The sequence below is a fragment of the Protopterus annectens genome, chromosome 7.part1 (genome assembly GCF_019279795.1).
Source record: "Protopterus annectens isolate FY-2018-M chromosome 7.part1, PAN1.0, whole genome shotgun sequence".
NCBI lineage: Eukaryota > Metazoa > Chordata > Ceratodontiformes > Protopteridae > Protopterus > Protopterus annectens.
The window spans coordinates 402,079,053-402,092,282 of record NC_056740.1 but is presented as its reverse complement, the minus strand read 5'-3'; the positions used below and the strand labels follow the sequence as shown (position 1 = coordinate 402,092,282).

The window sequence follows — 13,230 nt, the reverse complement described above, 5'->3', positions numbered from 1 at the left end:
CTCTGTCCAATGCCCAACAAATCCCCAAAATATAAACCTTTACAACTTTCACCAATTAATTGAGTCAATAACCAGACCATCTAAGGACCATTCCTGTGGAAGCACCCTAGACTGGATTCTGGTATCACACCCTCACCTTATCTCAAGTAGCGGTACACTCCCTGACCCTCTCAGTGACCACTTTCCTACTTTTGCTCGACGTCACTCTCCCTCTATACAGCTGTCACATACCATCATCTCCGTATGCTCCTTAAAGAACTTCAACCAAAACACCTTCTCTGACCTACTTAAACAATTAAACTGGAGTCCCCTATATACATTACCCCTAGATGAAGCCGTCACCTATTTCAATACATCATTTCTAAACCTTATCGACACCTTAGCCCCCCTTAGAACAAAAAGAATCAAGAGCAAAACTATCACATGGTTAACAAGACACCTTAGCTATCATGCGCCTTCGTAACAAAGCCTTGAAAAACTACTACAAATACAAAACCCTAGCCTCCCTAAACGAATACAAAACACTCCGCAAGAGAGTTAAAAAACTTATCAATTCTGACCACAAATCCTACTATATCACCCTCCAAAATAATCATAACACTACCCCAAAAAAGTTCTGGAATAGTATCTCCACCCTCTTCAACCCTGGCAAAAAGGAAAACCCACAACCCGAACAAAATACTTCTGATACCGACCTCGCCTTCCAATTCAATAACTTCTTTATTGATTCCATAACTAAATTAACATCATCATTTACTAATAACTCTACTCCCCCAGCTCCAACTCCAACTTCCCCTTCCTATCTAGGCTGCTCGACTTCTGACCTCCCTCTCTTCTCCCCCAAACTCATACCCATATGTACTATAAAAAAATTGCTTCTTAAGTTAAAACCTTGCTCTAACACTCCCGATAACATCTCTTCCTTCTTCCTAAAGATAGCTACTGAAGCCATTGCCTTCCCCATTTGTGTACTTATAAATCGGTCAATCCAAGAAAGTTATGTTCCCCAAATTTGGAAAAAAGCTTACATTATTCCCCTCCATAAGGGAGGTAACAACAACACCATCTCCAACTTTAGACCTATTGCCATCTTATCCCCCATCTCTAAACTACTAGAAAAATGTATCCACATACAACTACTACCTTACCTCACCAATAATCACCTATTAACCCCAACACAACATGGATTTAGACCTGGTCATAGCACTACTACTGCTCTTCTATCCTTCCTCGAAACTGTAAATAAAGCTAGAGACTCTAACTATATTGTCTCCACTCTCCTCCTAGACCTTTCTAAGGCCTTCAACACCATCTCCCATTCCCTGCTACTCAACAAACTCTCTAACCTATATCTTTCCCCCTCTTGCATCAAGTGGTTTTCTAGTTACCTTTCCAATAGGCAGCAATCTGTCAAATGGAAGAAATCCACCTCCTCTTACCTTAACACCATCACCGGTGTACCCCAAGGCTCCATATTAGGTCCCTTATTGTTCAACATCTTCATTAATGACTTCCACCACAATATCCCAAATGCTACAATAGTCCACTATGCAGACGATTCAACTATTATTTGTGCTGCAAACTCCATTCCCTCCCTTATAAAACTAACTCAAGATGCCTTCTCAATCACCGAAAAATGGATGCATGACAATCATCTCACTCTCAATCCAATAAAAAACAAACTCATGTTATTCATCAAAAACCAAACTCATGTTATTCATAAAAAACAAACTCATGTTATTCATCAAAAATGAAACTCATGCTATTCATCAAAAACCAAACTCATGTTATCCATCAAAAACCAAACTCATGTTATCCATCAAAAACCAAACTCATGTTATCCATCAAAAACCAAACTCATGTTATTCATAAAAAACAAACTCATGTTATTCATCAAAAACCAAACTCATGTTATTCATCAAAAACCAAACTCATGTTATTCATCAAAAAACAAACTCATGTTATTCATCAAAAACCAAACTCATGTTATCCATCAAAAACCAAACTCATGTTATTCATCAAAAACCAAACTCATGTTATTCACCCCATCAAAAAGCATGACTCTCAACATAAACTCTTTCCTCATAACCAGTCAAAATAACACATCCCTAGAAATCGTTTCCAATGCCAAACTGCTAGGAGCTCATTGATAACCAGCTTACATTTGATTCCCATATACAAACAAACATTAAAAAAACACATCAGAAACTAGGCATGTTCTACCAGCATATCCGCTTCCTCTCCCCATCTACTAGATTCCTCCTATCTACCACATACCTCATCCCCTCTCTCCTTTATGGTGCCCCACTCCTAATCAGCCTTAAATCCTCTATTAAAACAAAACTTTCTACCTGCTACAACAAAATCGCAAAATTCGCCTCTGGCCACAGATCCTCCTCCCATCACTGTACTGCCCTCCACAAACTAAACTGGCTTGAGCTCCCTAACTACCTCACCTACACTCAACTAACTCATGCTCATAAGCTCATTTTCAAGCCCTCACTCTGCCCCTCACTCTCCTCAACCTTCACCATGCACCATCCTAACAGACCCCTTAGAACCAACACTCAGAACCTAGTTGAACTCCACAAACCTGCCCGCCCTGCAGGTTAACTCTTACTTTCCTTTTCCCTGCCCCCCCCTCTGGAACTCCCTCCCATCACATATCCGTAATACCAGCAGCCTTCCAGTTTTTAAATCCCTCCTCCATTCACATCTATCTTCTCTCTGGGAATGCTCCTGCACCCATTCTGCATAATCCCTCCAGCTACTAGTCACCCCTTAATCTACAACTCTTCCCTTCCTTGAGAACATTCATACTGTAGTTAACCTCTTATGTAAATATTCTCTGTGCACACCTACTAACTAAAATCTTACCTAATACTTTCTCTTTCCATTTGCTAGTGAATATAGAAGTTAAAAATTGTAAATGTATTCTTATTGTTGCATATGCTCTTCTGTTTGTCCTGCTGCATTAACATTATCTTCTGCCTATATGTGCTACTCTGATACTTTAACAAACTGTTTACGCTATATTTATCCTACTGTATTTTATTTTATCCTTATTTGTATATGCTGACATTGTATCAATGGAGCTTTTCTCCCCAGGACTCCATTGAAAATGGGCTCATTTGGTCCAATGGATTATCCTAGCAAAAGCTTTTCTCCCCAGGACTCCATTGAAAATGGGCTCATTTGGCTCAATGGATTATCCTGGCAAACAAATTTCAAATAAATAAAATATATATATATATATATATATATATATATATATATATATATATATATATATATATATATACGCGCACACACACACACACACACACATATATATATATATATATATATATATATATATATATATATATATATACACATACACACACACACACACACACACACACACACACACACACACACACACACACACACACACACACACACACAGTGGATATAAAAAGTATACACACCCCTGTTAAAATGCCAGGTTTTTGTGATATAAAAAAATGAGACCACAATAAATCATTTCAAAACTTTTCCCACCTTTAATGTGAGCTATATAACCTGTACAATTTAATTGAAAAACAAACAAAAGTGTTAGGGGAAAAATATAAAACATAAAAAATGTACAATAAGCTGGTTGCATAAGTGTGCACACCCTTAAACTAATACTTTGTTGAAACACCTTTTGATTTAATTACAGCATTCAGTCTTGGGTAGGAGGCTATCAGCATGGCACATATTGACTGGGCATATTTGCCCACTCTTACTTGCAAAAGCGCTCCAAATCTGTCAGATTGCGAGGGCATCTCTTGTGCACAGCCGTCTTCAGGTCACCCCACAGATTTTCTATTAGACTAAGGTCTGGGCTCTGGCTGGGCTAGTCCAAAACTTTAGTTTTCTTCTGGTGAAGCCATTATTTTGTTGATTTGGATGTATGTTTGGGATCACTGTCATGTTGAAAGGTGAAATTCCTCTTAATCTTCAGCTTTCTAGCAGATGCCTGAAGGTTTTGGGCCAAAAGTGACTGGTATTTGGAACTGTTCATAATTCCCTCCACCTTGACCAAAGCCCCAGTTCCAGCTGAAGAAAAGCAACCCCAAAGCATAATACTGCCACCACCATGCTTCACCATGGGGATGGTGTTCTTTTGGTGATGCGAACTGTTGTTTTGCACCAAATGTACCTTTTGGAATTGCGGCCAAAAAGTTCAACCTTGGTCTCATCAGGCCATAACACATTTTGCCCACATGCTTTCGGCAGACTTACTGTATTGTTTTGCAAATTTTAACTGGGCCTGGATGTTTTTCTGTTTAAGAAAAGGCTTCTGTCTTGCAACTCTAACCCATAAGCCAGACATATGGAAAATATGGGAGATTGTTGTCACATGTAGTACACAACCAGTACTTGCCAGAAACTACTGCAGTTCCTTCAGTGTTGCTATAGGTCTCTTGGCAGCCTCCCTGACCAGTTTTTGTCTTGTCTTTTCATCAATTTTGGAGGGACGTCCGGTTCTTTGCAACTTCACTGTTGTCCCATATTTTCTCTACTTTTTGATGACTGTCTTCACTGTATTCCATGGTATATCCAGTATATCCAATGCTGTGGAAACTTTTTTGTACCCTTCTCCTGACTGAAACTTTTCAACAATGAGATCCCTTTGATGCTTTGTAAGCTCTCTGCGAACCATGGCTTTTGCTGTAGCAGGCAACTGAGTAAATGTTGGGAAAATCCTACCTTGACAGCTGAACTTTATTTGGGGTTAATCAGAGTGTCTATAATTGATGGCAGGTGTGTACCCTAGAAGACTGAATTCTGCAAAAGGTGTTTCAACAAAGTATTAGTTTAAGGGTGTGCACACTTATACAACCAGCTTATTGTACATTTTTTATATTTTTTCCCCTAACAAATTTGATTGCTTTTCAATTGAATTGTACAGGTTATAGGTCACATTAAAGGTGGGAAAGGTTTTGAAATGATTTATTGTGGTCTCATCTTTTTATATTACAAAAACCTGGCATTTTAACAGGGGTGTGTAAACTTTTTATATCCACTGTATGTATATATACAGACGTGTGTGCGTGTGTGTGTCTATGTAAAAAAAAAACACACACACACACACACATATATATATATATATATATATATATATATATATGTATATATATATATATATATACACACACATACGTGTGTGTGTGTGTGTGTCTGTGTGTGTCTATCTAAAAAAAAAAAATATATATATATATATATGTGTGTGTATGTGTGCAAATGTATATGTCTGTGTGTGTGTATATTTATATATATATATATATATATATATATATATATATATATTTATTTATTTATTTATATGGGTCTACTGCTCTACATCGAAAATACACTTCGAAATAGAGCAGTAGACCCTACACTTCAGTGAAAGCCCACTTAAACGAAAGTGCACTTTCGCTGAAGTCTAGTTCCCCGGGCTACCCAAAAAAAAAAAAAAAAGAAACACTAAAACATGTTTTTGCAGAGGGGCAAACCCTAGCACCCCCCACACCCCCCTACTTAAATATACCAATTCTGAGATCGCACTACAGTGGGGAAAAGGGAATATTCCCATGCCACGCTGTAGTGTGACTGCCGAAGTCAATGTTCGAAGTTTCACTACTTCGAACAAGTGGACTCAGTGAAGTGGGGCTCGAAGTAGTGAAACTTCGAACATATTGATGGATCCCATATATATGTATGCGTGTGTGTGTAGGTATATAGTACTGTATAAATGAGAAATGTTTAGATTAATTAAGAGGAAAATCAAACAGTTTTGTACACAATGTCAGTTGTAACAAAGCAGCTCACAGCACTTTTAAATGACACTCTGCAGTGCAACCCGCTGATGGAGAGCTTCTGTTACCCTGACTGCAACACAAGTGAGCCAAGTTCAGTAGTGAGCCTGGGTCCTGGCTGTCCACGATAGGAAGGTTTGAGTGTATAAAGCCTCTCTCTGACTCAGGAAGGGATGGTTCTGGAAACGGTGTGAATTAGGACAGATGATGGTGGGACACTGTGCATACTACTGCATCACCCCTCAGTAAAAAAAATAAAAAAGAGTGAACATGAGTAGGAGGTCATTCCCATACAACCCTAATTTGGCTGTTCTTGGCCTCCATGACAGTGTATAAACACTTCTGCAATCTAAGCAGGCTAATTCCCTAATGATAGCTGCTGTGGCCACATTACCTGGACAGGAAGCTCCTGCCCCAGGGGCACAGTGAGGACCTCACTGAAGGACAGCAGCTGCTGTCCATTAAGTACAGTGGGATGACACCAAGTGGCAATGACCCGGGTTGAGTGAGGTTAGGTGGGGTCTGCTGCAGGAATTACTTAAATAAAAAAGAGACATGCATGTAAAAGAAGAGAAGAAAGTTATCAAAAAATTATATTTGTTATGAACCACACAAAACAGTTTGTTATGCAGGTAACAGTGACTTCAGTACTGTTAATTATTTTGGATAAAGAAGAGGTGTTGCTATTTCCAAAAGAAATTACAAGTGAAAATCTACAGTGACAAGAAATAATATCATCTAACAGGTACCCTTATAAGGCACAGCAGTGCTCCAGTCTTTATATATATTTTTTTTCTTGTAAATAATGTTAAGCACGTTAATATGTCTGGCCTTTATGGCTCCTACCCTGTACACAAAAGCATCCAGTCTCTTTGTTGCTTACTCTGAAGATACTGATGCAAAAGTCTAGTTCCCCAGTTTTCATCTTAAAATTACTAATGCAACTGCAGTTCAACACAGCAGTCAGTACGATATTCTGTTTCAATTTTAGATAGCAGCAAAACCAGCCTTACAGTTCGTATACTGTGTTTAAAATGATACATACCCAATCAGACCTTTGGTATCAGCCACAATAAACTTAATGTTGTTACTATGGCAAAAACTGCCAATCCGCAACTGTTCATCCAGAGAGGAGTTTGTCAGCACCACAACCTGTTTAAAAAAACCAAAGAATGTAATACATTTTTAAACCTCCCATCCAGCTTCTATACAATCATGTCACCACATCAACAAATCAGACTTTAGGCCTATGTCCAAACACTGTGGACACCTTACACCTGTTCCTTGTATGTATTTATTTAACCTATAGTACATATAATCTTGATGGCTCAACTTGGAAAGTATAACTTCAACCAAAAATTGCACGTTTGGTCTCCCGTGTCATTTTAAGAATGTTATCTTTTGTCTTCCTTTCATTGTTTTCATCTGGATCATGCCAGCTTAGTTCTGCCATCCAGCCATCCATCCATCCATCCATCCAGCACTTCATGCACTTTGCTTGCTTTAAGGTATTTCTATACCTGGCTGGCAGGTTGGCAGAGGGTTTAGACTGACAGCTGCAGCTCCTGCTGTGTCACTTAATCAGGCATTGTTCCCAGGCCATTCCTGAAAAGTGAATGCATGTCCAGTGGGCCTACCTGGTTAACAATTTTTGATCCTTGGAAAAAGGTAGGAACAAAGTGCATACGAAAAAATGAGAATTGTAGGAACAATACATACAGGATAGGAATTAGGTTTAAAAAGACAGGATTTAAATGAGCTATGTAATGTTTGAATGAAAAAGATTGGGTAGATTATAAGTGATGTATAATGTTTGCAAATGGGAGTGTGTCAGTATGGTTTGTGATGTAAAATGCTTGCAACTAGAATTGTGTCAGTGTGGTTTGTTTTCATTTATATAAATTTATGATTGCCTATGCCATAAGTGATGGTTTAATAATGATGTTTCTCATTTAAAAAAAGGGCAGGAATTGAATAATTTATGTGATGTTGCTTAGGTTATATGATATATAGCAATATATGTGAAGCATAATGTTTAATTTTAACTTGTAATACAGTTTGATTGCTTTTATATAAATGTAAATGTGCTTATGTCACAAGTGATAATTCAATAAAGGTATTAAAAAAGCAAATGGGAATATTTTATCATCTTCTTCGTGTCTCCTCTGCATGCATGCATGCACACACACCCACACACATACCCTTGTGTTAACTGTCGCCATCTCTCTTGATTCAATGCCATACTCTTGCCTTCTTTGACACTCACATAATCCATCCACCTCTTTGCTGGATGCCTTTGTTTTCTCTTACTTACTTCCTGTCTGTCTCAAGTCTCCATCAACAGCTTGTCTTCTGCTTCTCTGCACGTGTCCGAACCACTATAACCTGTTGCTCATTTCTGCAACTGGAGCTACTTATGTCCTCATTTCTTTGTCTGCCTCACAGTGTGCATCCTACCACCTTTCTAAGGCACTTCATTTCCATCAGTTCTAGCTTTCTTATCTGCTCTGTCTTTACCACCAAGGCTTCTGTGCCATGCAGTATCACTGGCTGCACCACTGTCTTGTACACCTTACTTTTCAGCTATTTTGGCATTTTTCTGTCATGCACTACACCTAACACACTCTATGCCATTTGGCTGCAGCTCCTCTGATTCTAGCTTTGACCTCTTCATTCAGACTGCTCTTCTCCTCAACCACCCCTCCCAAATACTTGAAGCTATCAACCTGTTCGACTATCTTCCCTTCTGTCTCAATTCTCAGCTTCTTCTGATTTCCCCAGTTTGCTGCTATTACCATGTTATCTGTGCTTAGTTTCAACCCAAGTGCTTTTGCTGAAGCGCTTGCTCATTCTGCCCATATAATGCCACGTCATCTTCATACAGTAACTTTGTTGAACGGTCCTGTCTGACCTGTTTGCTAATGTAGTCCATCACCAGTATGAACAGCAGTGAGCACAGAGCTGAACCCTGGTGTACACTCACTCCCACTGGGAACCCCTCTGTGAGGCTGAACACTGTTCATACTTGAGTCATCGAGTCCTTGTAAATAGCTTGCACTAATTCTACAAATGTTTCCGGGACTTCGAACCTCTGCAGTACTGCCCAAATCAGCTTTCTTGGGACCTTGTCATATACTTTCTCCAAGTCTAGGAATGCCTAGTTGGACTCTTTCCTCATCTCTAGCTTCTTCTCAACTATCTGTCTCACTGCAAACATTGGGTCAGTTGTGCTGCATCCTGATCTGAATCCAAACTGCTCATCTCCCATCTTACATTCTACTACTCTGTGTATTCATTTATCAATCACTCTCTCCAGAACTTTCACAGTGTCACAGGAGTTTGACACCTCTATACGGCCCAAAGTTGTGGCTGCCCCCTTTATTCTTCCAGATTGGCAAGAATATGCTTATTCTCCAGTCATCTGGGATACACCTTTCTCTCCATACTGCTATGAGTACCCTAAGGAGCCTATTTCACCCACATATATCTCTACATGTATATTTGTATGTGTATGTGTTTATATATATATATATATATATATATATATATATATATATATATATATATATATAGATATATATAGATATATGGATAGATACATATGTCTGTGTGTGTGTGTGTGTATATATATATATATATATATGTGTGTGTGTGTGTGTGTGTGTGTGTGTATCTATATATATATTATATATATATATATATATATATATATATATATATATATATATAGAGAGAGAGAGAGACAGAGATTTATTTATTTATTTATTTGACATTTGTTGACCGGGTTAGTCAAACTGAGCCAAAGCCCTTTTTCAGCAGAGGCCCGGGAGAAAAGCTCCACAGTTGCACAACGTATGTAGAAACAAAACAAGATATAGTAAATTATAAAAGCTATAAAAATGAATCAACATAATATGAGTACATGATTAACAAAACCCAGAGAGTAAATGCATTCTAACATCAATAGTCAACAAGGACAATTCAGAGAGTAAGTACCAAGTAAGATTGGCAAGACATACGGCTCAGTTGCTGTAATTGAAGAGATAACTGTATACTCATAGGATATAAACTTTGATATTAGATGGGACTGAGTCAAAGTACAACTAACAAGTAAGGACAGAGGACAGAAAGGGAGTTAGGTGAGAGGGGGGGAGAAGATTAAGGGGGGGTGTCAGTCAAGGAGTTACAGCAACAGATCGATGTACCGCTTGGATAGTTTTTAGCAGCGGTTTTGAATTTATGTCGGTACTTGGTGTTTCTGATATCCAAAGGAAGTTTATTCTACGACTGGGCTGGGGAGTAGCTGTAAACGGTTTGTCCAATTTTAGTTTTAGGCTTGTAGATTTGAAGAAGGTTTTGTTCAGCGCTTTGTAGGGATCTTGGTAAAGAGTACAGTGAGACAACTGATGCAATGTTTGAACAGAAGAAGGGTAGATACAAAATAGAATATATTATTTGAAGCTGAGAGAGGAGTAGATGGTGCGGAAATTCTAGCCAGTTTCACCTTTTAAGAGCAAGACCATGGTGCGAGTGGTAGGAATGATCAGCAGCAAATCTAGCAACTTTATTCTACGTGGATTCTAGTTTTGTTAAGAGAGTAGTTTGAAGGTGAGTGAGTTACCTCCCTTGTGGATAGGTAAGGTGTAGAACTGTTTCCATATTGTGGGTACTTCAGATTCAGCAATGGAATGATTTATAAGTATGGAGATGTAGAGGGCAAGAGAGTTAGCAGCTTTTTGGAAGAAAAGTGGGGGTAGATTATCAACACAGGGGGAGCAGGGTTTGAGTTTTAGAAGCAAGGATTTAATGTAGTTGGTAGATACAGTTTTCAAAGAAAAGGCCTGAGAGGGGTTGGAGGATGTGGGAGATTCAGGGGAGATATTAGCATTTGGATTGGAGTGTGTTTGGAGTGTTAGCGTGCTAATAGTGTCAATGAAATAAGAATTGAAGATGGTAGCAGTTTCAAGGGACATAGTTGGGGGAAGACGGGTTACCTGGATGTAGAATATGGTTGATGGCATGCCAGAATTTCTTTGGGTTAGTTAAGTGTGCCACTGGAGGGTTGTTACATTGAAGATGGATTTCTTAGTAAGGTTGCATGAGGTTCTCCAGTTCGATTCTCAGCTGGGGTGCCTTCTGTGCGGAGTTTGCATGTTTTCCCTGCATTTGCGTGGGTTTCCTCTGGATACTCCGGTTTCCTCCCACATTCTAAAGACATGCTTCTAGAGCATTTCTCCCCTGGCCTCCGCTGAAAACAGGATCTAAGGAACCTAGTCGGACTTTCCCAGTCAACAAATGTTAAATAAATAAAATAAATAAATAAATTATAGTGTTGGAGGTGGGAGGGGAGTTTGGTTTTGGACCAGATCCACCAAGCCTTGTCTCTTTTTTGCATTAAGGAGTGGGTGGTGAGTGTAAGTCGGGGGACGGAGGATATGATGGATTTGACTCTGTATGCAAGGGAGCAAAGGAGTCGAGTATGTTGGGGAATATGGAATTGAATTTTAGTATGGCATCATCTAGGGGTAGGTGTCTAAGGATGGACCAGTTAATTGCTGAAAGATGGTTGTTAAGGTTATTAAAGTCAAAACTGAACAGTTTGCATCCAATGAACTTGTGTGGTCTAGTATAATGTAGAGAAAATTTGAGGACTTTGACTGGACAATGGTCACTCAAAGCATCGGGCAGTGTTTCTGGGAAGTGCTATTTATGGGGGTGAGAGACTAGTATCCAGTCAAGCAGAGAGGTAGAATGAATAGATTTGTTTGTGTCAGTAGAAGTGGAGATTAATTGGGAGAAGCCATACAAATTAATGCAGGAGCTAGGAGAGACGGAGAGGGATAGCCAATTAATGCTGATGTCACCCGAGTCTATAGTTTCAGTAGTTAAGTGCTGAGTGAGCCAGGAGAGAATATTTTCAAGTACAGGGATATTGTCACCAGGGGGTTTGTAAACTGCAGCGACAATGATTACATTGTGGGCATTGATTTTGCAGTTAGCAGTTAGCAGATTGGCTGGTGGGGCAGAAGGAGTTGGAATAGCTAGGGATTTACTGTAAGGTGGTTAGAGAACATGATAGCGATTCCTCCCCTTTTTTTCTGGGATCTATCAAGTCGTAAGATGTTGTATTCTGAGGGTAGGAAGTCTTTGTCAGGAATGTGGGGTTTCAGCCAAGTTTCATAGAGATTTATGATATCAAGAGAGTGATGGGAAATCCAGGCATGGAATTCGCTGACTTTGTTGACTATATTTCTGATGTTCATGGAATGCAGAGCAAGGTGTTTTGTGGGAATTTTAGGTTGAGGAGAAGTATGGTACTTGGACATAGAGGCAAAGGTAGAGGGGATATCTGGTCCAGGGTTGGGATGGATGTCTCCAGACAGGAGCAGAATAGAGTGAGTACAAAAAGAGTTGTGAGGAGGGGGGAGAAGGAAGTAATACTTCACTTTACTTTTAGAGGAGAAAAAGGAGTGAGGGAGAATTTTTACTCTAGGAAGATGGAGTGTTGTAGAAGCAGTCAATACGACTGTCAGAAATGAGTGTGGGAACTGTGGAAGAACTAAAGGAGAGTTGGAGGTTGGTGTTGGGGTTTTGAGTATTGTAGGAGGAGAGGTTATACAAGAAGATTAGGGTAGAAGTAGAGAGGAGGAATAGAAACAGGTTGTAGGTTAGCATGGTGGGGAATGTGATAGGAGGGATGGAAGTAGGTCAGACTATAGGTGAAGAGGTACTGCCTAGAAAGATACAGAAAGAATAATAGCTACTGGTAATTTTTAGAGAAGTGGGATTAATTGTGAATAGTAATGTTTATACAGATGGGATTAGAGTCATAGGTTGTAAGCCTGGAATAGCAGAATTATATATTTAATTGTGTAGCTATGGTGAATATTGTGGGAATGGATGGGCAATGCTACTAGTTCTGTGGGAGAGAAAGACAGTACAAGTTAGGTTATTTAGATGGGGTAATTGGTTGTAGAAGTGGGAAAAGGAAGGAAGGGATTAATGAGCCAAAAGGGGGTGGTCTGAAACAAAGAAGAAGAGGAGCTGTAGAGTGACAGGTACGACAGAGTGTATGTAAGTAAGTGATCAGCTGGGCAGAGATAGGAGTCAGAGGTTTGACTGAGTGTGGCCAATTGGAGAGGAGGGTGGAGGGGTGGGGCAGAGGGAGAGTGCAAATGGGGGATTAAGTATAAAGGAAAAGGATCCTGGGGTGGTAGGATAGGGGAGCAGAGTGAGCCCAAGTGAAGTGAGGGCAAAGACAGCGGGCAGGGGCAGGAGCCAGGAGAGCTTCACATGCATCTATTTTAGACAAAAAAACAATCAGAAACTTTGAAGCAAGGCAAGTATCCAGTGCTTCTAAGAACCTTAATTCAGTATAAAAGTATGAAATTCCAACAAGACC

General features: G+C 39.5%; 1 protein-coding gene across 2 annotated transcripts in view; it reads right to left on the bottom strand.

Moving 5' to 3' along the window:
* Positions 1 to 13,230, bottom strand: part of LOC122807796 (ubiquitin-like modifier-activating enzyme 1) — a 2,541,412-nt gene that overhangs the window by 2,207,804 nt on the left and 320,378 nt on the right. For both annotated transcript variants that reach the window (XM_044078854.1, XM_044078853.1), the window contains exon 5: positions 6,874 to 6,980. In XM_044078854.1, the coding sequence (XP_043934789.1) occupies positions 6,874 to 6,980 (107 nt within the window). The remainder of the gene's footprint in view (positions 1 to 6,873; positions 6,981 to 13,230) is intronic.